The 24,302-nt window shown below is 51.9% G+C and overlaps 1 protein-coding gene across 2 annotated transcripts in view; it reads right to left on the reverse strand.

Annotated features, from left to right (window-relative positions):
• Positions 1–24,302, reverse strand: part of STEAP3 (STEAP3 metalloreductase) — a 44,632-nt gene that overhangs the window by 12,716 nt on the left and 7,614 nt on the right. For both annotated transcript variants that reach the window (XM_043576590.1, XM_043576589.1), the window contains exons 2-3: positions 5,821–6,320; positions 3,643–4,170 (exon numbers count right to left, since the gene is read on the reverse strand). In XM_043576590.1, coding sequence (XP_043432525.1) covers positions 3,643–4,170; positions 5,821–6,312 — 1,020 coding nt within the window. In that variant the 5' untranslated portion in view covers positions 6,313–6,320. The remainder of the gene's footprint in view (positions 1–3,642; positions 4,171–5,820; positions 6,321–24,302) is intronic.

Here is a 24,302-nt window from a genome sequence, read left to right on the forward strand (position 1 = left end):
CTGCTCATGCTCTGTCTCTCTCTCTCTCTCAAAAATAAATAAAAACATTCACAAAAAAAAAATAAAGGAAGAATAAAAGGAGCGCCTGGGTGGCTCAGTCGGTTGAGTGTCTGTCTGACTTCGGCTCAGGTCATGATCTCACAGTTTGTGAGTTCGAGCCCCGCGTCGGGCTCTGTGCTGACAGCTCGGAGCCTGGAGCCTGCTTCAGATTCTGTGTCTCCCTCGCTCTCTGCCCCTCCCCGGCTCATGCTCTGTCTCTCTCTCTCAAAAAACAGATAAACATTAAAAAAATAAATAAATAAAGGAATAAAAGTTCGTCAGACTGTCAAGGTGTCCCAGGGTGGGGAGTCTGGGCCAGGAGGAATGAGCTCTGCCCACTCGGAGGACAACATGGGCCCTGAGTGTCAACAGGAGCAGCAGGGAGAGAGCACAGCTGTGCTGTGAGGAGTCTATCATTATCCCGAGGACAGTGCAGGACCATTGAGCGCTTTTCAGCAGGGACACGGCTAAGACGCAAATTTTAGACTCTCCAACAGCCTGGACTAGGTTTGGGGCGACGGGAAGAAGAAAACAGTTGTGTGGGTTAAACATTTCCTCTGATCTCGATTTTGATCTTCGATTTTGATCTTGAAACGCACTTCTAGGGAACCACACAAGCAAATCAGAAAGCGCTACGCAAATATTATTAGGTGATACTACTGTCCACAAACACGGTCTCGGGGGCTTTCTCTACAGCTGGGATGTAGCTCTGCTTCCAAATCTGCAGACTCCGGGGATGGAAGGGACCCCTGCAGAGTCTCCCATGTCCCGGCTAATGTGCTCCCTTTCTCCAGAGGCCCAGTAGGGCAGCCGAGGTGGTGACCGCCTGCCTGCCTGGAGGCCCCCAGAGGATGGCCCCTGAGGACAGGCTGGAAAGGCCACAGATCAGGCAAGAGCCTGGCAAGAACAGGCAAGAGGCAGAACAGCCTCAGCCCTCAGCCCTCCATCTCAGAGCCCGAGGGCGTGGCTGACCCACAGACTATCCAGCCTCTACTCCAACAACCCCAGGTTCAGGAGACCCACCACTTCCGGGCTGCTCTGTGTCAACCCCTCACCTCCATCTAACCCCCCCCCCCCTCCCCGACATACTCTGCCAGCCCTGGCTCTGCCCTCCAGAACTCTGTAGGACAATGTAAAGCCCCTTTGCATGACAGGCCTTCACCGTCTCCAAGTGATCGTGTCCTATGGGAGTGATGGTTGCCTGGCAACCTCCGTCAGGGACCTGCAGCCCTACAGGGCTGTGGACCTCGGGAAAATTACCTCGCACGCGCCCCTCTGCGCTCTGGTATTTGCACGGTGGCAAAACTGGGTTAACGTAATATCAAGCGGAGCCTTGGCGGGGCAGAGAATTTAGAGAGTGGCAATCAGAGGGTGGACGGGGGTACAGCGGGCGCAGGGGTTTACCCGGGGGCTCTAGGAGGGAGGAGGCATCACCTTCTTCTCCACCCACTGCTTGAAGCACCTGCCACCCTTTGCGGGCAGCAAACACGGTGCCAGTCCCCGAGGAGCCGTGCAGAGCGTCCTGCCCAGCAGGCTGGCTCGTTTTTAGAAGAAAACCTCATCAAAGAGCATCAAAAACATTAGCACTGGGAGGGGCCTCACGACTTCAGGGCCTTGAGGACAAAAGAGGGACTGTGACTTGCTGAAGGTCAAAGTCTTTGTGCTAATGAATGATGCTGGGGGCCAAGAGTTTAGGACTCTGGCCTTCAGGCCTCCACGCCACCCTATGTCAGCTATGGCAAGGGACCAGACTGTCTTACTCCCTTCTGGGGCCCCAGGGCCTGGTAGAGCCGGGGCTCAGGGAATGAATGAATGACCTGAGTTCTGAAATCATTTGCTCAACTGTGAATTCGGGTTTATTTTCCCCACAGGAAGCAGGAAGGGTATGAGCATGGGTCCGCAGAATGGCCGGATCTGAATCCCAGGCTGTGTGACTCTGTCACGCTACATAACCTCTCTGTGCCTCACTTTTCTCATCCATAAAATAAGGGTAGTATATAGCCCCTGCCTTACAGGAATAAGGGTTAAATGAATTCATGGTACATAAAGCGCATAGAATGGTACCTGGAACATAGCACGCTCTTCTTAAGGGTTTGTGACTATTGTTTTTTCCCTTTTTCTCATTTCTAGTGGGTGTATTGCTTCTCTGCCTGAAATCTGGGGTTCTTCCTTTCCCTTAGGAAAGCCTAAGCCCACAGGCACAATGATGCCAGGTGTCTGTGGGTGGGGAAGAACCATGGCATCTGAGAAGCTGCCAGCAGGGAAGCAGGGGCCCCCAGAGGAATAAAAGCTGGGATCTGTGGTTCTCTGGAAGCGGCCCAGCCTTGCCTCCAGCTCCTGCTCTGGGGAGGTGGCCGCATGGCAGGGAAGGGCCCGGCCCTGGTAAGATCCCTGCGTCCCAAGCAGCAACAGAAACTTCAGGGGCCACCTGGGCTGAAGGAAAGGTAGATGAAAAGTATCTTCCCGGCACTCGGGCCAAACTCCGTTGAGTGACGAGTGGCCTACGGTGGGAAGGAACCCATGTCCCTGGCTGGGGGCGGGGGACTGGAGGTCGAATCGAGCAGATGGGGGAAAATAAAGAAAGGCGGTGTTGCTTTACAGACCTGAGCTTGGAACTCAGAACCAGGCCCTGTGAGCTTGTAAACCAGGAGGGAGCAGCAGGGGGCCCTTTTCTGTGGGTACGGGTGTCAGCTGACCCTGCCTGTGTTGCTACCCGGCTTGGCCTGAGGGCCCCTCCATTCCCCGGGGGAATCCTTCTGGCAAAAAAGCACCACGTGGGTTTCCTAAATGAATGAAATTGAGCACGCCCCTCCCACCCCCCAAAACACCTTGCTCCTGCAGCCTTCCTCACCTCCACTGACCGGCAACTGCATCAGTCCAGATGCTCCGGCTAAAACCCCGGAGTCATCCCTGACCACCCCACATACCCTGAAACCGACAGGCTTCCAAACTCTTTGTACTCTGGCTTCAAAATATGCGTTCAGTACTTTCGTGCCCCCGGCTGCTCCCACCCCACTCCAAGCCCCTACGGACTCCCGTCTGGGTTCCCATGCAGCCTCCCGACGGGTCTCTCGGCACCTGCCTTTGACCCCCTCTATAAGAGTGGTTCTCCGTGCCGCATGGACAACAGGCCGTGAGTGAGACAGGTAAAACGTCAGGCAGATCACCTCCCCTACCCAGAACCCCTCATCGGCTCCCGGTTTCACCCAGAGTCTAAGGCCAAAGCCCTTCCTTGGCCGTCGGGGCCTCCCTGGTCTGGCTTCAACATCTCAGGCCTGGCCCACCCCGCCTGCGCTGGGCTCCCCCAGGTTCCCCAAATGCGCCAGGAAGCTCGCCCACGGGAGGGCCTCTGTTCTCGCTACCCCTGGGCTGGCCGCCACTGGCCACTCCCCCCTCGTTTCGCCTCTGCTCGCCTGTCACCCCCCTCTCGGCAAGGCCTCCCCTGCCCACCTTTAAAGCTGTGCTCTACTCTACTCCCTGCCTGGCTTTTCTCCTCAGCCTCCCCCGCCTGGCGCTGTGGCCGCGGGCTTTGGGACTCTCCCCGACCCTTGGCATCACGCGGCGGGGCCAGAAGCGGCCGAGGGCGGCTGGCGGGCGCCGTACCTGTTTGATGGCGAGGTTGACCACCTCGTAGCGGTTAACGCGGCCCAGGGGCAGGCAGAAGCTGTAGAGAGCGTGCAGGGCGGCGCAGAGGAAGCTGAGGAGGCCCAGCTGCTTGCGGTGCTGCAGCCAGTGGTCCAGCCAGTCGGGGAAGCGGCGGTACTTGGTGCCCCGGCGCAGCTGCAGGGCGGCCGCCAGCACGCCGGGCAGGTACACCAGCGACAGCAGCACGTAGGCCACGCACGGCAGCGTCGTGTTGACCACGGACACGGGGAGCTTGTAGAACTTGCTCTTGCCGTCCCGCACGTAGGGCTGCAGGACGTCGCGGATGAAGTTGTAGACGTAGAAGAAGGTGAAGAGGCCCAGGGCCAGGAGGGCGGGCACCTTCCAGCCCGGGAGGAGGCGCAGGGGCATGGCCTCCACCTCCCGGGCCGAGGCCAGGGCCCCCATGTCCACGGGCATGAAGCCCATGGCCCGTACCACCTCCGAGACAGCACGCTTGGCTTCCGGCTGGTCGCTGCACATGGGCACCTGTGGGGAGGCGGGGGCGGGGGGCGGGGGATCAGATCGGGTCACGGGCCCCGGGGCCTCCGAGAGCGTCTCGGCCAAACTCCTCACTAAGCGGCTGAGGGAACCCAGGCCAGGGAACCACAGAAGGTGTCTCTGACTCCCGGGCCAGGGTCTTTCCTCGGCCCCCTATAGCCTCCCAGCTCCCCCGCTCCAGCACGCCCCCTACGTAAAGAGAGGACCCAGGGCTCACCTGACAGTGATCATTTTGTCCGGTTCATTGCCACCAGCAACCGCAAGCACCGTACCCCCTAGGCAGCCCTCCAGGGGTCCCTGGAACGGGTGCTTTGAGAACGGTGGCCTGCTCTGGGGGTCGCCCAGTACTTGGGCTTTGCATGTGGCCCAGAGCGTGCAGCTGTGGTTGCAGCTGCATCCCTCGGTCCACAGTGTCCCCTTCGATGGTGTCCCTCGGCCCCCTGTGGCCCTCAGCCAGCCCACGAGCCAGCCCGAGCCTCGTCGCCCACGGCTTCCCACCATGAGCTCCCCGTGGGCACATTAGCGTCCTCAGATCTCTGAACACCGTGGCCTTGCTGACACTACTATGGTCGGTCTGGTCCACCAACACTGCCTCGGCCCCTACTATGGGCCAGGCTTTACACAGGCAGCCCTCAAGCCTGTAGGTTAGCACGTCCCCATTTTTCAGGTGAGGAAACTAAGGTCCAGGAGCATCATTTCTCACCTCTGTACCTTTGCAGGTTGTCCCCTCAGCCTGGAACGTCCTCCCCGCTCCCTGAACCTGACAACATGAAGCAGGATCGAGCCAAAGCTGACCTTGAAGTCTACCCTAGCCAGCTGCCAGTTCTGTTCCCTGCAGGCCCTGCCACCCAGCCCCCACCCGCTGTCCCTTGCCTATCCACACGTGGGAGTCCCATGACGCAGGCTGTAGGTAGGGTGCTCCAGTCGGGGGTGGAGAGACACCTGTGGGCTCTCCCACAGGCTGGCACAGAGCTGGGCAGAGGAGGCATCTGAGCTGGATAAATCGGTAGAGGTTCTCACACTAGAGCCAGACATCCTTCCTCCAGGAAAATGGAGGTGGCCTCTTGGCGTTTAAAACCACCTCATCTTCACAAAAGCCCCTCCTGCCAAGAACTGTATGCAGCTTTGGCCATTTCCTGGAGCCATTTTCCACCTCTAGACAAAACCTACTATTGACAATTCTGAGAAACCGACTCAGTTCTTGGAAGCTCTTGGAATCAAAGGGCTGAAGTTTGGGACTTGCCTGCTTCCTCAGAACCTGGCACATAAATGTGTTACTTTCCTAAGTCCACTCTCAGAGCAAAGTCTCTCCTCTCCTCGACTCCAAGTAGTCAAAAGAAAGCCATCAACCTCTTCCTCTTGGTCCACTGGGAAATCAAGTTGTCACAGAAGACCGAACATGGATTTCAGATCCATATGAACTCGGTTCACACCCAGCTCTCCAGCTGTGGGACTTGGTGTAAGCAAGTTCATTGACATTCATGAGCCTCAGTTTCCCGCTCTGTAAAATGGAACTTTGCAGCGACGGGAGGCGCGCTGAGATAATGCGCGTAAAGAGCCTGGCATACCGAGGGCCCTCAACAAATGTTGGCCACTTATATTTATTGTGATGATGGTAGGTATTCCCCTGGCACCTACCTGCCTGTTCCCATCCCTCGGGCCGGACTGCAGGGTCCAGGCAGAGATGACGTTGAAGGCCTTGACCACCGTGCAGGTGGGGAAGAGGGAAGCCAGGTACTCAGCATTGGACTCGTGGTGCCGAAGGTGCTCCTGCTCTGTGGGGTTGCTCACATCCACGAGGATCTTGCCAGCCAGCTGGTCACTGAGACCGCACAGTGAGGAGTAGTGCTCCCGGAACATGGCCACAAAGATGACATCAGGGGACTCCACTGCATCCGCCTGGAAAGTCACTTGTGCGGCCGAGGGGAACAGCCCGGCCGTGCGTTTGGGGTTGCGGCTTCCCACCACCACGCTGAAGCCAGAGCTCACCAGGCGTGCGGCCAGGGAGCGGGCGAAGTCTCCGCTGCCCAGGATCCCCACCTTGGGGGCCTCACTGGGGACCTCAGCAAGGCTCCCATCACTGTCCAGCAGGTGGCGGCTGATCAGCGGCTTGTCCATCTCTCCTGACATCTTGGTGGCTGGAAAGAAAAACAGAACTTGATCAGCGGAGAGCTCCGATGACCGTCTTTCGTAGCACCTTCCTCTTTCTTGTCCACTGTAACCACATGGTGGTCAAAGAATCCCCAACAGCCCTTCAGGAGTGTTAACATGTGCCAGCACAGGGGGACAAGCTGGGTGAGACCTAGCGCCTTCCCAGGGAGGGCCCAAACTCAGGAAGAAAGGGGAGGACCTCTGCCCTCCACCCTTTGGCCTTCGTCCTGAACTGTTTCCTTGGGACAAATCTGCAAGCGTGCTGCGAGAGAAGCGTATAGAATTTCCATGAGGGGTGCCACACAGTGCCATCCTTCTTTTCAAAGGAGGATGTGACGATTACCGTCCAGAAGGGACCCCCATCTCACCACCGCTGGGTGTTCTCTGATTACCAGGAAGGGCAACGTGTTCTTGTGCCTGTTTACATTTTGCATTCTGGGAAGGCGCCTCCGTGCTCTTCCTTGAGTAGAGAGGATGAGCAGCTTGAAGGCAGGGGGACCTCATCTTATTTGACTTTGGGTCTCCCCATTGGTCACACGGCCTAGTACAGAGATGGTGCTCAATGTTTGCTGAATGAATGAGTGAACACTGAAATCCTGCTCTCAGGGGGTAGAACTGGACTGAGACATGACAGTGAGTGGGGCCCTGAGATCTCCTTTACTGAGCCTGACATATGAGAGAACATGGGGGAAAACCCGGACTTGGGCCAGAAGCTTCTAGTAAACTTGGGTAAGGGAACATTCTGCTGTCATTGTCACCAACTTTTTTTTTTTTTTTAACGTTTATTTATTGTGAGAGAAAGCATGAGTGTGCGAGCAGGGGAAGGGCAGAGAGAGAGACAGGAGAGAGAATTCCAAGGGGGCTCCGTGGTGTCGGCGTGGAGCCCAATGCGGGGCTCGATCCCAAGAACCGTGAGATCGTGACCCGAGCCAAAATTAAGAGTCGGATGCTTACCTGACTGGGCCACCTAGCTTCCCCTGTCACCGACTTCTAACTGAAATTTGCAATTTCCCTCAAGTATGAATGTTCGTAGCAAAACACAATAGTATTAGCAGGACCTGTGAGGTTGTCACCAGTACTGGCCGGTGTCATATCCCAAGTTTAATTGTGAAAGAGTTCTTCAAATACTATTTAAGCTTTTCACTAACTTAAAATCATAGTACCTATGAGCTCCTAAACATATAAAGCAAATATTAACAGATGTGAAGGGAGAAATAGACGGCAATACAATAACGATACGGGACTGCACTATCCCGCTTTCAACAATGGATGCAGACAGAAAATCAGTACAGAAACTGGACTTGAACTATACTTCAAACCAAATAAACCCAACAGACCACACAGAGCGTCCCATCCAACAGCAACAGAATACCAGTTTTCTTCACGTATCCACAGAATATCCTCCAGGATGGATCATATGTTAAGTCATAAAACAAGTCCTACAAATTTAAGAAGATTTAAATCATATAAAGCATCGTTTCTGTATGTTTTTAATGTTTACTTATTTTTGAGAGAGAGAGAGAGAGAGTGAGAGCGGGGAGGGGCAGAGAGAGAGAGAAAGAGACACGGAATCCCAAGCAGGCTCCAGGCTCCGAGCTGTCAGCACAGAGCTGGACGCGGGGCTCGAACCCGTGAACCGTGAGATCGTGACCTGAGCCGAAGGCGGACACTCAACCAACGGAGCCACCCGGGCGCCCCTGTTTCTTTTCTGTCCACAATGGCATGTAACTGGAAAACTGGAAGATTCACAAATAAGTGGAAACGAAGCAATGCACTCCTGAACAACCGATCAGAAGAAATCAAAAGGGAAATCCAAAAAAATCTTGAAACAGATTAAAATGGAAGCTCAGCACACCCAACTTACGGGATGCAGCGGAAGCAGCTCTTAGAGGGATGTTTGTAGCTTGATACCACCTTATGAAAAAAGAAAGTCCTCAAACAACCTACCTTTACACCTCAAGGAACTGGAAAAAGAGTAAGAAAGTCCAAAGTTCTAGCAGGGAGAAGTAAATAATAAAATTCCGAGTAGAAACAGATAAAATAGAGGCTAGAAAAAGAATAGAAAAGATCAACAAAACGAAGACCTGTTTTTTTTTTTTCAAAAGACAAACAAAATTGACCAAATTTTAGCTACACTAAGAAAAAATAAGAGGGGCGCCTGGGTGGCTCAGTCGGGTGAGTGTCCGACTTCGGCTCAGGTCACGGGTGATCTTGAGGTTCCCGAGTTGGAGCCCCGTGTCGGGCTCTGTGCTGACGGCTCAGAGCCTGGAGCCTGCTTCGGATCCTGTGTCTCCCTCTCTCTCTGCCCCTCTCCCACTTGTGCTCTCTCTCTCAAAAAATAAAAATAAAAATAAAGAAAAAGAAAAAAAAAGAAAAAAGAAGACTCCAAATAAAAAAATGAAAGGTACATTGCAACCGATACCACAGAAATACCAAAGATCATAAGAGACCATATTATGAACAATTATATGACAACAAATCGGACAACCCAAAGGAAATGAATACATTCCTAAAAACTTACAATTCACCAAGACTGAATCATGAACAGAAAGTCTGAACAAGCCAATAATGAGTAAGGTGACTGAATCAGTGAAAAAACAAAACTAAACAACAACAAAAAAATCACCCAATAAAGAAAAGCCCAGGACTGGCTGGCTTCCCTGATGAATTCCACCAAGCATTTCAAGATTTAATGCTTACCCTTCTCCAACTATTCTAGGTTCATTTTATGAGGCTTGTGTTACCCTGGTACCAAAGCCAGGTAAGCACACTATAAGAAAAGAAAATTACAGGCTGATATCCTTGATGAACACAGACGAAAAAATCCTCGACAGACTACTACCCAACTAAATTTAACAGCACATTAAGATGATCCTATACTTGGGATGCCTGGGTGGCTCCATCGGTTAAGCATCTGACTTCGGCTCAGGTCATGATCTCATGATCTGTGAGTTCGAGCCCCGCGTCGGGCTCTGTGCTGACGGCTCAGAGCCTGGAGCCTGTTTCAGATTCTGTGTCTCCCTCTCTCTCTGACCCTCTCCCGTTCATGCTCTCTCTCTGTCTCAAAAATAAATAAACATTAAAAAAAAAAAAGATGATCCTATAGCACCATCGAATGAGATTCATTCCTGGGATGCAAAGATGGTTCAACATGCACAAACCAATAAATAAAATGTGATACCCATTAACAGAATGAAGGATAAAAATCATGTGGTCATATCAATAGATGCGAAAAAAAGCATTTGACAAAAGTAAACATCCTTTTATGATAAAAACTCTCAAAAATATTGGTATTGAAGGAGTATACCTCCACATAATAAAAATTATATATGACAACCCCATACCCAACATCATACTCAATAGTGAGAAGCTGAAGGCTTTTCCTCTAAGATCAGGAACAGGAAGGATGCCCCTCTTGCCACTCCTATTTAACATAGTACGAGATATCTTACCTAGAGAAGTTAGGCAAGAAAAAGACAGAAAAGGCATCCATATTGGAAAGGAAGAAGTAAAATTTGTCTCTGTTTGCAGATCACATGATCCTACATATAGAAAACTCTAAAGACGCCATAAAAAAATCCTGTTAAAACTAAGAAACTAATTCTGTAAAGCTGCTGGATACAAAATCAACTTACAAAAATCAGTTGTGTTTCTTTTATTAGTTTATTTATTTATTTTGAGAGGGAGACAAGTAGGGAGGGCCAGAGAGAGAGGGAGAGAGAATCCCAAGCAGACTCCATGCTGTCAGCACAAAGCTGGAAGCGCGGCTCAATCTCACCAATGGTGAGATCATGACCTGGGCTGAAATTGAGTCAGGCACTTAACCGACTGAGCCACCAGGCGCCCAAGTTATGTTTCTAAGTGCTAACAATGAGCTAGCTGAAAAAGAAATTAGGGAAACAATTCCATTTACAATACCATCGAAAAGAATAAAATACTTAGGAATAAATTTGATCAAAAGGTGAAAGATCTGTATATAGAAAACTATGAAACAAGGACGAAAGAAATTCAAGACACAAATAAACAGAAAGATAGCCTATGTTCATGGATTGAAAGAATTAATGTTGTTAAAATGTCCATAGTACCCAAAGTGATCCACAGACTTAAAGCAATCACTATCAAAATTCCAATGGCATTTTTCACAGATATAGGAAAAACAATCCTAAGATTTGTATGGAACTGCAGAAGACCCCAATAGCTAAAGCAATCTTGAGCAAGAAGGACAAAGCTGGAGGCATCACACTTCCTGACTTCAAATTACATTACAAAGCTATAGCAATCAAAACAGTGTAATACTGACATAAAAAGACACATAGATCAATGGAATGAAATAGAGTCCAGAAATAAACCCATGCATATAAGGTCAACTAATCTTCAACCGAGGTGCCAAGAATACTCAATGGGGAAAGGACAGTCTCTTCAATAAATGGTGCTAGGAAAACTGGATATACGCATGCAAAAGAATGAAACTAGACCCTTACCTCACACCATACACAGAAACCGACCTAAAATGGATTAAGGACTTACTCAAAAAGGATGTAAAACCTGAACTGTATAACTTCTAGAAGGAAACATGGGAAAAGGCTCCTTGACATATGTCTTGGCAATGATTTTATTTTGTTTTGGTTTTTGACTTAATACCAAAGGCACAGGCAACAAAAGACAAATAAGTGGGATGACATCAAACTAAAAAGCCTTTGCACAGCAAAGGAAACAAAATGAAAAGGCAACCTATGGAATAGGATAAAATATTTCTAAACCATCTATCCAACATAGGAGTAATTTCCAAAATATGTAAGAACTTATACGACTCAGTAGTAAACAAAACAGGGGCTCCTGGGTGCCCCAGTTGGTTAAGCATCTGACTTCGGCTCAGGTCATGACCTCACGGTTCGAGCCCCCCATTGGGCTCTGTGCTGACTGCTTAGAGCCTGAAGCCTGCTTGGGATTCTGTGTCTCCCCCTCTCGCCCCTCCTCTGCTTGCACTCTCTCTCTCTCTTTCTCAAAAATAATCATTTAAAAAAAATAGTAAACAAGACAACCTCCCCCGACAAATAATTCAATTAAAAAATGGGCAAAGAACCTGAATAGACATTTTTCTAAAGATGGCATACAGATGGCTGACTATAGGAAAAGATGTTCAACATCACTAATCATCAGGGAATGTAAATCTAAACCACAATGACACATCTCCTCAAACCTGTTATAATGACTCATATCAAAAAGTCAAAAGATAATCAATGTTTATGAGGATGTGCAGAGAAGGGAACCCTTGTGCACTGTTGGTGGGAACGTAAATTGGTGCAGCTATTATAGAAAACAGCATAGAGGCTCCTCAAAATATTAGAAATAGAAACACCATATGATCCAGCAATCCGTCTTCTGGGTATTTATCCAAAGGAAACAGAATCACTATCTCAAAGAGACATCTGCACCCCGTGTTTACGGCATCACTATTAACAGTAGACAAGATACGGAAACAACCTAAGAGTCCACTGACGATGAATGGATAAAGGAAATATGGTATAGATACACAATGGAATATTATTCAACCTCAACAAAGAAGGAAACCCTGACATTTGTGTCAACATGGATGAGCCTGGAGGGCATTAACGCTACCTGAAGTAAGTCAACACAGAGGGACAAATGCTGCAAGATCTCATTTATATGTAGAATCCAAAAAAGCCAAACTTAGCAGCAGAAAGTAGAATGGTCACCAGAGGCTGGGAGGTGGGGAAGTGGGGAGTTGTGGGTCAAACGGCATTCATTCTCAGTTAGAAAATGAACAAATTTGGGGCGCCTGGGTGGCGCAGTCGGTTAAGCGTCCGACTTCAGCCAGGTCACGATCTCGCGGTCCGTGAGTTCGAGCCCCGCGTCGGGCTCTGGGCTGATGGCTCGGAGCCTGGAGCCTGTTTCCGATTCTGTGTCTCCCTCTCTCTCTGCCCCTCCCCCGTTCATGCTGTGTCTCTCTGTCCCAAAAATAAATAAAAAAAAAAAACATTGAAAAAAAAAATTAAAAAAAAAAAGAAAATGAACAAATTTGAGGGATCTAATGTCTAACATGGTGACTAACGTATAGTCGTATAACCGTATATACGCATACACTGTATATGGTCATATACCATAGTCATATAACTGTATATACGTATATGCCGTATATATGCGGTATTATATACTTGAAATTTGCTGAGGGGGCCCTCCAGTGTTCCCAATGCACACAAAAAAATGGTAATTATATAAAGTGGTGGCTATGTTAATGACCTGGACTGTGGTAATCACGTCAGCATCTATGGATAGCAAAACATCACATTGTACACCTTGAATATATACAGTTTTGTCCATCATACCTCAACAGGGGTGGGAGAAAAAAATAGCATTATAATATCAGACCTGCCACCAGAGGTTGTTATTTAGTGTACTCATAAAGAAGCATGCATAGTACTTTTGCACACTTAAACACATATTTTGGGAGCTGGGTTTCACTATAATTGGTCTCCTTTGTAACCCTATGTTATTTTGTGTATGTAAGAGCATGATTCTAAGCAGAAGTTCGGAGGCTTCGCCGGCCTGTGGTTCCGTGCGAATCCTCGGGCCAAGGGCTAAGAGCCACTGCCAAACCAGTGGAGCAGTGGGGATGGCTTTTAACCCCGTCTTCCCATTTTCCACAGCAGTGTCCTGGGTGAGGCACGTGTGTGTGTGTATGTTGGGTTCAAGGTCTCATGCAAGGGGGAGGCAGGGGGACCAGGGGGCTGTGCCTCGGCTCTACCGTGGACTAGCTGTGTGTCCTCGGACAAGCCCTTGTGCCTCTCTGGGCCCCAGCTTCGACCTTTGTAAATGCAGGTCACCCTCTCTGCTCTGAGATGGCAGATAATGCAATCTTAAAAGGCTTTGAAAACTGTGACCAGGACATTTGATAAGGTGGCAGCAGCAACTCCTATTTACGGGGTACCTACCACGTGCAGGACACTTCTCTAAGGCTTTCCACAGTGACAGTCACCTAGGCCTCACAGAACCCCAGGAAGTAGGTGCGGTTAGAATTCCCAACTGGAAGAGGAGGGAACTGAGGCTCAGAGAGGTCGAGGAACGTGCTCCAGGCGGCACAGAGGGTAACGGGGAAAGCAGAAGGGAGCACAGGTCTGTCAGCCTCTGCAGCTAAGCTTCCCCAAGAGTCTTACTGCCCAGACAGAGGGCCCGCCCAGAGCTACACCAGTGAGCGGCAGAACTGGGACCCTGTGGCTGAGAAGAGGGGGTGGGGTCGAAGGGGACGTGCGTTGCAGCCAGGACCCCGCCCCTCCTTCAGCTCACGTGGGACTCATTTGCACACTCTGATGGGCGCGGTCCCTCCCCGCAAAATCGGAGAGAGTTTTCTGCCTGGTTCTAGGAACAAGGATATCTTTCCAAACAGCGATGTGCTACCCTTTGTAGATGAAAGTGGGGCTCCTGATGCTCCCCGGAGCGCAGGCCCGGAGTTGCATGTCTGCTGAAGGCCACCTTCGGCACCCAACTCTGCCTGGTTCTAATTCTGTCACTCGCTACCCGTGGCCTTGGGCCTGTGAGTGCCTCGGTCTCCCCAGCTGCACGAGGGAGAGAATCACAGCACCTGCCTTAAGGGGAGGTTGTGGGAATAAGTAAGTCAATATACATAAGGCACTTAGAACAGCTGGCACTCGGTGGGTGTCGGTCAGTAGTCGGTGCCGGCACTGCACCAGCAGCAGGGGCGAGGCAAAGGAAGGATTGAGAAGACCCTGCCAACACCTCTGCAGCCCTGGGCAAGGGGGGGGAGAATCGGGACAGGCCGGAGGCCTCAGGCTCCAGGGCCAGCATGGGGGAGGTGAATGTAAGCCGCTCCACGGGGACGCCCATGTTCCCTGTGTCAGTCAGATACACGGGGATCTTCCCCAGTCACTGCACCAGCTACCTAGGGACACCAGCCCTGGGCGAGGGGTGGGGGGGGGTTGGCCCTTATGGGGAGGGGGTGGGTAACCATCCTGAAGACTCCAGATCATCTGCTAGCAATTTGGAGGGTCCCAGGTAGGTCCTTCCCGGACAGAAGAGTCCCCTTTGCTCTCTCCCCCACCTCCCTCCCATCGCTGGAGTAACTACCAGGTGCTGAACACCCTTCAGAGAAGAAACGATGAAACTCATCAGACTGAGCGGTCCCCGCTCTCAGACTGTTTACAATCGTGTGCGCGTGCATGTGTGCGGTGGGGGACACATGAGATGTGTCCACGCCTGCCTGGACACAGAGGACCACCGGATGGAGCCCGGGAACAGACACCACTTCCAGATGGAAGCCAGGAAGGGCATCTGCTCGCCCCCAGGGAGCCCCACATGGTTTCTCCGGCCTCGCGGCCCACGGAACCAACCCAAACGGGGGAGAATCGGCGACACCCAGTCTTTGAATCCTGTCCACACTGAACCCCAGATTTAGCATCCTCAGGTGGGGAGGGCGTATTTGGGGCTGGCGCTCGAGGCTCACGGCCCAGAACCTGACTTGGTATTTGCTTCCTTTCCGGGAGGCCAGCAGCAGCAGGAGGGAAGCCCGGGCAGGGGGACTCGGGGTGGTCCCGGATGTGCCCGGAACTGGCCGTGGGACATCGGAGCGTCAAGGAGCCTCGCAGGTTGGCTTCTCTAACCGAGCTGCCGCACCCAGCCCCGCAGCCTACATCCCCGCCTATTAAAGGCCTCAGACTTCATGTCCTAAGGGGCCTGCTTTCAGTCATAGGCCGAATAGAAACCAAAAACGGCACCCCTGAGTGCTTCTTGCCGCCGAGATTCAGTCCCCGGGACAGGAAAATGCGGGGTTGTCACCCCGCCTTGTGCAGCCTCTCATCCCGGGACAGCTCCTTCCTCTACAGTTCTGATGGTGCTGGGGTCACATCAGGACCCTGCATCATTTCCTAGCAGGGTGCCTTTGGGCCTCAGTCCCCCTCCTTTAAATGGGGGTGCTAACTGTACTTTTCTCCAAGGGATGCTGTGAGGATGAGTTAATACGTGCGAGGGCTGGGAGCCAGCTTTTCTGTTCTCTTCTTCTTTACAGTGTTTGTTTATTTTTGAGAGAGAGGGAGGGGCAGAGAGAGGGGGAGAGCTGCTGACAGCACAGACCCCCGACGCAGGACTTGAACGCCCGAACCCCTGAGGTCGTGACCTGAGGCGAAGTCAAACCCTTAACCGACTGAGCCACCCAGGTGCCCCTCGGAGTCAGCTTTTCTGGCCGATGCGTGTGCTCGCGTGTGCGTGTGTGCACCTGGGCATGTGTATGGACTGTTCTCTGAGGTGCTTCGTGGGCCGTGGTCGCCTCTCGGCACTCTGCCCTCCCGGTGCCCAGCACAAAGTCTGCTGCAGGCGTGAAGGCCGGCCAAGGGAGGTCAGGTGGCAGCAGGCCTAGAGGCCCCAGGGGTCCAGCGCAGCCCCTGCTGCCTGTCCATGTGGCCCAAAGGTAAGAGAGTGAGTGACTAATCCTGGCTGGGCCCTGGCTCCTGGGTTGTTCTATTTACAGATCTGGAGGAGGGAGGAGGGAGGAGGGAGGAGGGAGGAGGGAGGAGGGAAGACGGAGGGGATCAAATTACAGCTGGAGTGGGGGTGGCAGGCTGGGGCCCCCCAGGTGGCACACAGGCCTGCCCACCTGCCCCCCAACCCCCACCCCCGGACCGAGCTGTGGACAAAACACAAAAGGGCACTGAGGCTCAGCTGTGCGGGAACTGGCACAAACCACGGGTCCCAAACACTCTGGGTGTTTGCCCAGGCTTGCCTGGTTCCTCCCACTTCCCGGCAAGGTCATGACAGGGCTGTATTTGTGGCTGGGAGCCATGCGGGCTCCCCTGCCCCCTCCTGCCCACTGTCAGGCAGGTCACTAATGGTAGCCAGTCATGACGCGGGCAGCCAGCCCTACAGCTTTTTCTGGGTGGGCAGCAACCAACCTTTCAGGCTCAAGTGGCTAGGGCAGTCCACGGCCACAAAGGGGTCAGGGTGGCGTCAGATGTGGTGGGGGGTGGGGGGGCTGGCTGAGGCACCCTTGCAGCTGGATGGAGGCGGGGTGCCTTCCACCCCTTCCTGTGCAGAGGTGGGCTTGAGCTAACATTTCTGGCCCTGGGCACGAGAGAGGGCTATGGCACAGCTCTCGCCCTCAAGCGGCCCACAGTTATCTTCAAACTTGGTTTAAATGTTATCTGGTCGGTAAAATTAAATTTGGGACGCATTCCTATCACCGCTTTTTACTTATAAGTTAAACACGTTTAAAATGTTATCATTTGTGCTGACAAATCGTCATGAGGAACACAAAAAGATGCTGAACGTCATTAGCTCCCAGGGAAACACAAATTAAAACCCTTTGGGGCGCCTGGGTGGCTCAGTCGGTTAAGCATCCGACTTCGGCTCAGGTCATGATCTTGCGGTTCGAGCCCTGCATCGGGCTCTGTGCTGACAGCTCAGAGCCTGGAACTTGCTTCGGATTCTGTGTCTCCCTCTCTTTCTGCCCCTCCCCTGCTTGCACTCTCTCTCAAAAATAAACAAACATTAAAAAACAAACAAAAAAACCAGGAGACGCCACCATACACCCACCCGGACGGCTTAGTCAAAAAACAAGACGGAGAGAGTAAGCATTGGTGAGGATCTCGAAGTTCTAGAAACCACCTCTAGTGTTGACGTAACAAGAATATAAAATGTGGATGCAATTCCACTCCTAGGTGTATACCCGGGAGAAGTGAAAACCCACAAAAATGTGTACGCCAAGATTCCTGGTACTCACAATACCCCAAACGATGAAACAACCCAACGTCCATCAACTGGTGGCAGGATAAATAAAACGTACTCTATCCACACGATGGAGTATTATTCAGCAACAAAAAGCAGTAAAGTCCTGATACAGGCTACAACACGCTGGATCTTGGAAACGCTATGTTAAATGAAAGAAGCCAGTCACAAAAAGGCCGCTCGTATGACTCTCCACTTATGTGAAATGTCTAGACTGGGCAAGTCCATAAAGACAGAAAGTGGATTAATGGTTGCCAGGAAAAGGGCTGGGGTGGGGGGTGGGAGGAATGTTAAGTGACTGCTCATCGGTACAGGGTTTCTTTTTCAAGTGATAAAACTATTCTATTTTTAACATTTATTCATTTTTGAGAGACAGAGACACAGCATGAGGGGAGAGGGGCAGAGAGAGACGGAGACACAGAATTCGAAGCAGGCTCCAGGCTCTGAGCCGTCAACACAGAGCCCCACGCAGGGCTTGAACTCACAAACCGCGAGATCATGACATGAGCCGAAGTCGGACGCTTAACCGACTGAGCCACACAGGTGCCCTGAAACTATTTTCTTAAAATTTATTTATTTATACTTGAGAAAAAGAGAGAGAGAATCCCAGGCAGGCTTTGCATGGTCAGCGTGGAGCCAATGTGGAGCTCAAACTCAACGAATCGGGAGATCATGATCTGAGCTGAAATCAAGAGCAGATTAACCAACTGAGCCACCCAGGCGCCCCAGTGATGCAACTATTCTAAAATGGATGGTGGCGAAAGTTATACAGCTCTGAGACTATATCAAAAACCACTGGGTTGTATACTTTAAATGGGTGAGTTGTATGGTATGTGAATTGCAGCTCAATTATGTTGTTATAAAAAAAAAAGAGAGAGAGAGAGAAATTGAGGGGCACCTGGGTGGCTTGGTCGGTTGAGCGTCTGACTCTTGGTTTCAACTCAGGCCACAATCTCAAGGTTTGTGGGTTCGAGCCCCACCCCGGGCTCTGCGCTGACAGTGTGGTTCCTGCTTGGGATTCTGTCTCCCTCTCTCTCAAAATAACTAACTTTAAAATACATACACAAAAAAAGAAGTGGAGATAGCACAGCCTGTTACTGAGGTGCATGAACCAAGAGTACACTTGCCTTGGGTGAGAGTCCAAGGGCTTCTCATGAACTCAATGCGTGGATTCTGTGACATTGGCATTGGCGGCTCTAAGTTATTCCCTAGTTGTTTCCCACATATCTGAGTTCCTAAGCCCCATGGCCTCTAGAAAAGTGAGATTTATGTAGTCAGCACTATTAATTATTGTTGTGGGGGAGATGGCACCATGGGCTAGTCCACTTAGCTTCCGAGTGGCTTCCGCTCACGCAGCTGGTTCTCTGCACTCCGTGCCATGCAAGCAGACGGCCAGTCAGGGTCACAGCGCGTGGCGTGCAAGGAGGGTGCTGAGGTACGAGGCCCACCCTTCTGGCCCCCAGGATGGGTCAACGAGCAAGGCAGATGTGCTCCAATGAGAGGGGCAGGGAAGCATCACCTGCTACTCTGCCAAACGACAGAGGGTTTATAGAAGGGCACACAGCTGGAAACTAGCACAGAGCTGCTAATCTCCTAGCATGAGGTCTCATCCGTTCCCCCAGACTCATCCCCTCCTTAATTAGGCAGAGGATCAGCCCCCGAGAGCCATCGTGGTCACTGGGAGCTTGTCCAGCCAGGCTAGGCTGGCTCCCCTGAGTGCAGCCATTAGATCGTCGGTTCAGGGAAACATCTGGGTGTTCCCGATTTACTCAGAATCAGTCACTGTAGTAAACTGCAAGATAGGCCAGCAAGAACACCGGCGTGGAGGCGGCTGGGGTCATATTTCAGCCCCTGCCACCGATTAGCTAGGCGGCCTCGACGAGCCACGTTACCTGAGCCTCAGTTTCCTCATCTGCACATGTTACCCACTTGAATGAGTTGTAGTAAAGTTCATGGGGGACAAGCGAAGTGCCACAACGTGAGCCTGTTAAATTCGCTCACTCTTCATTTTGTTCCTCTCTACCCAGGATTTTTAAAAACCTTTTGTCTGTGTCAAGCAGAAATAGACGCACCTAAATCAATACGTGGCGTTCTCTGCTGAATGGAAACATTTACTCTGTAATTTTCTAAAAATGTGCCCTGAGATGACGGCCTGGAGGTTGTGCACACATTTCGCACCAAGGCAAACTGCAGGGAGAGACTGGCTGCTCTTTGGGGCTCAGGGAGTGGAAGAAGAGTGGGCAGCAGAACACGGACAGGGGGGCAGCAGGGAGAGGTTGGTGGTCAGGAGTGAGGCACCAGTGTGGTTTGGGACTGGCCCCTTGAGCTCTCTGGGGACCGCTAGTCCAACATCCAGCTCCCTGCAAGGGACGGTCCTTGTGCCACTGGTGTCCCCAAGCCACCCTCCCTCACCAGGATGCCCAGCTCCTGGATCAAACCTGCACAAGCTGCCTCTCTGCCTCCACACCCCTGAGAGTGGCCCTTTCCCGCTGACGGTATTGCTCTCTTTCCCGTCTCTCTTCTCCCCGGGCTCTCAGCTCCTCGGGGTTGGGAATGGAGTCAGACTCACTTCTGTAACCCCAGCAATTAGCCCAGGGCCAGGCACAAATGAGGTCACACCCGAGCTGCACCTGGGTCATCTGGAGGGCTTGTTAAAACAAACCGCTGGGAGGGGCGCCTGGCGGGGGCTCAGTCGGTTGAGCGTCCGACTTTGGCTCAGGTCATGATCTCTAAGGTTGGTGAGTTCGAGCCCCGCATCTGGCTCTGTTGCTGACAGCTAGGAGCCTGGAGCCTGCCTCGGATTCTGTGTCTCCCTCTCTCTCTCTCTGTCCCTTCTGCATTCGTGTTCTGTCTCTCTCACTTTCAAAAATAAATAATAAAACATTAAAAAAAATTAAAAAACAACACAAAACATACTGCTGGGCTCCATCCCCAGAGTTTCTGCTGCGGATGCTCCCAGGACCACACTTTGAAGACCACTTCAGAAGATGAGCATAAAAGGGGCTGCGCAAAGGGTGAACCACTCCAGATGTGGCTTTTTTCCTGGGTTGTTAAAGTCAGGCCCAGCCCTTAGCCTGCCTCCTCCCCTAAGTCCTCCCTGTCCCCTGGGACCCCTGGTATCAGTGCTCTCTCCCCATGCTCCTCTCAGCCATGGGAGGCAGGTGCATGTGCTCCAATCCCCTGACCCGCCCAGAGCTGGGTCCTTCCAGCGGAAAGGGGATCAGGGCCGTGGCAACATTGCTCCCAGAGCCAGTGAGGCACACTCTGCACAAGGTGCTCTCAGGGCCTCTCCCCTCCCACACGTGGGTCATCAGGCCCATTGCGGGCTGAGGGAGAAGAGAGGGGTACCACTGGGCAACTACACAGATCCTGGGCGACCCAGGAGCTCCCCAACACCCTGACTGGAGACATCTTCCGGGAGGACTGAATTTTCTGGATAGCCAAGAACTCAGATGCCCTGACTTCATACCCAGGGCTCGTCCACTACCACAATTTGACAGGTGGGCCAGGAAGAAGTGTTCACTGGACCGGTTCATTACCACCCGCTGCCAGCACATAGGCAGGAAGGTGGTCAGCGCTGGTGGGCAGGGGGAAGGGGGAAGTCCCCACGGTCAGCACCAAGGCCAGGGTCTTGACGCAGGGAAAATGGTAAGCCCTTAGGTTCCCATGCTACACGACCCCCCGGGGGGCACCACCAACGTTGTAATCCCCGTAAACAGTAACCTCTACAGTTGTGCAGTGCACATCCTGTGCAGTTTGATGCAATGGTCCTCCCAATCCTAGTCTGCAAAATGGTTTGTTATTCCCTGAATACCTACTACGGACCCATGAGGTGTTCTGGCAGGAGGCCAGAAGATGGTCTAGCCTCTTGGGGCAATCAGGGGAAAAGCCAGCTACATCCTACAGTGAGGAGAAAAGTGCTTTCATGAGGGCATGCCCAGGCACTGGGGGAGCCAGGGAGTGGCTTATCTCTGCCCGGTGAGGTCAGGGCGCTGGCATGCGGGGGCAGCCAGCTCCCTGAGGGCTGGTTAATCCAGCCAGGCTGGAGGCTATCAGGCGGCGGCTGCTGAATCTGCAAGCCTCAGCGTCTGGGGTTGGGTGGCTTCTTGCTTTCCAGGGACACCTGGAACTGCAATCCCTGGGGCCAGAGGGGTCCCTTGTGGTCTGTGGCCGCCCCAACCCCCTCCCCTTGCCATTGTGTGGGTTGGCAGAATTAGAGATCAGAGCCCCCGATTACTGGGCAGAAGGAGGTGTGGAGGCAGGGAAAGGGGCAGAAGCAGCCAAGACAAATAAGGGCAGCTCCAGGGGCTTCTGCCAAGGAGCTCAGCCTGCCTCCCTGGCCTGGTTCCTGAGCTTGGTTGGGGATGCACGCTTCCCCAGCTGATGGGCCACTTTTTCAAAGAAGCTTCTGAGAGGCCCTGACTTCCAGTAGCATCTTTCTCTGGGCTCCTAAGGGCACTGGAAGTCAGCCTCCGCTCTCCAAATGCTCTCTGTGGGGCGGGTCATGCAATTACTCCCCCCACCCCTCCCCCCACCACGGGCTGGCTCCAGGCAGACCTCTGACTTCGCCAAGAATCCCTGAGAGCTCAAAAAGCTGGTCCAGGCAGCCCTGGGAGATGTCCCGGCTTCCTCCCGGATCCTAGGGGATCTTGCACTCTGGGACGCACTTTGCATCTGGCACTGTCACCCCACTACAATAGGGGTCACTTCTTACTCGTTTCTGTGTCTCTAGCACCTAGACTGGGGACTGGCACCGACTAGGTGCTCAGTTAATGTCTGCAGCTTGAATGACTTCACTGCTAGTTTCTGTGCCTGAGGGCAGAGTGTATCTAAGAGTCTTGGCCGTTCTCAGAACCTAGCGGGCCCTCCCATACCCCGGGGTGATTAAATACTACCATAATTTCTAATCCCTACCACAGCCTGATCAGGTTGTCAGACCTGGCCAGGCATTTCACTCTTTGATAAACTTAATCACACAGAAGACTTATTATGCACCGAGGGGTTTAAACCCAACGAGACTCACGCAGCTCTGGCCAAAGTGGAAAACCAAACACCAGACGTGAGCCAGAGCGGGGAACAGCCTGGTATGTGGGTACCCACGAAAAAGGGCTTCAGGGATGCTGGGTCAGTGGTTCCAGGGCCTCTGGGCTTCTGACCCAGCAGGGAACAACCATTCGGAATGGTCTGCCCAGTCTGCATGAGGCAGGTGAGGCCCAGATTTAGTCTTTTTGCCTGGAAAGCCCCTTCCCTCCAAATGACAAAATTCAAGGTCTGGCAGATACAATGGTGGGTACTTTCCCTTAGGAGTAGAGGGTGATGGGGTCCCTGACCACCCCTCCCCATGTGCTAATGTGGCTAGTAAAACGATGGGAATGCAAGCTGGTGCAGCCACCCTGGAAAACAGTATGGAGGTTCCTCAAAAAACTAAAAATAGAACTACCCTACGACCCAGCAATTGCACCACTAGGCATTTATCCAAGGGATATAGGCGTATTGTTTCAAAAGGGTACATACACCCCCATGTTTATAGCAGCACTATCGACAAGAGCCAAAGCATGGAAAGAGCCCAAATGTCCCTCGGTGGATGAATGGATAAAGAAGATGTGGTACACACACACACACACACACACACACACGCGTATTACTTGGCAATCAAAAAGAATGAAACCTTGCCATTTGCAACTATGTGGATGGACCTAGAGGGTATTATGCTGAGTGAAATGAGTCAGTCAGAGAAAGACAAAAATCATATGACTTCACTCACATGAGGACTTTAAGAGACAGAACAGATGAACATAAGGGAAGGGAAACAAAAATAATATAAAAACAAGGAGAGGGACAAAACAGAAGAGACTCTTAAATATGGAGAACAAACAGAGGCTTACTGGAGGGGGTGTGGGAGGGGGGGATGGGCTCAATGGGTCAGGGGCACTAAGGAATCTACTCCTGAAATCATTGTTGCACTAGATGCTAACTAATTTGGATATAAATTTAAAAAAATTAAAAAAAATGACAAAAAATGTTGATAGTAAAACTAATATAATTCATATTGAAATTCCCAGTCCGGTGAAATGAACAACAGCTTCTGTAAAACCTTTCCCATTTTATGAATCTGAAATAACAATCTATTGTTATGCAATACTTGCTATGCAAATAGAAGCAGCTTAAAGGAAGCCTTCTAGTTCCCTCTTCCCTCCACATGACTGCCCCTAAAGTCACATCGTGTAGAAATTCTGGGCCTCCCCAGGGCTGTGAGGTCCACCCTCCCTTACAGGGGCAGTGGGACAGACACAGCCCAGCACCTAGCAAGGGCCTGGCACGTGGCACATTTGCAATAATCAGGCGTCAAATGAACAGCAGACATTGGGAGGTGTGGCCGGACTCACAGTGCGGAGAGATCCTGACAGCGGACTTGCACCCTCGGGGTCTGGCCTGCGGAAGGCTATCATCACTTCCATTTTGCAGATGAGAAAACTGAGGTCCACTTAAGGCTTCCTTAAGGTCCCAGAGTTGGCTCTTGCCTGAGTCCCAGCTAGTCCCTGCATTCAAGCTGCCTCCTGGGTGGTGAGGGCGGGCAGCTCGTGCTGGGGCATGAATAATAGCCAGTCACCTGGTCTGCATGGGGCTCTGGGGTGGTCTGCTCCCTTCCTCCCGCCTTTCCGTCTGCCCTGCTGGGCTGCCCAGACTCACACTTTCCAGCCTCTCATTCTCAGCTGTTTCTGCAAATCCGGGGCTGCCCTCTATCCTGGATTCCAAACCACCACAGCACGGGTCCCAGGCCCTCCGTCTCCCTCTCCCTGAGGGGTCTGAGAGGCAAGAAGGAGGCTCCACCTGGGTCCAGGCACTCACCCCAGGCCCCTCACAGCTGACCTCAGCGGGGACAGGACAGAGGAGGCCAGTCTCAAATCCGGGTTTAAAAGCTGGGTTAGAGCCGCACACGTCTTAATTGGTACATTTCTATTTTCTCTGTGGGCATTTTTCCTTGCTGATGGACTCTTACAAACATTTTACTGTTGTATTTCTTGCACTACTGCCTGGAATCGTTATTTCGACATCATAAAAAAAATCATTATATTTTTAAAAGAAAGACTGAGAATTCCTACAAAAGAGAATACAAAAAGCTTGGGCAGACACACACACACACACACACACACACACACACACAGGCCCATCCACACACAAATATATCTACGTGCAAGTTTAGGCTGACAGGAAAA

Source organism: Prionailurus bengalensis, chromosome C1 (assembly GCF_016509475.1).
Source record: "Prionailurus bengalensis isolate Pbe53 chromosome C1, Fcat_Pben_1.1_paternal_pri, whole genome shotgun sequence".
Lineage (NCBI taxonomy): Eukaryota > Metazoa > Chordata > Mammalia > Carnivora > Felidae > Prionailurus > Prionailurus bengalensis.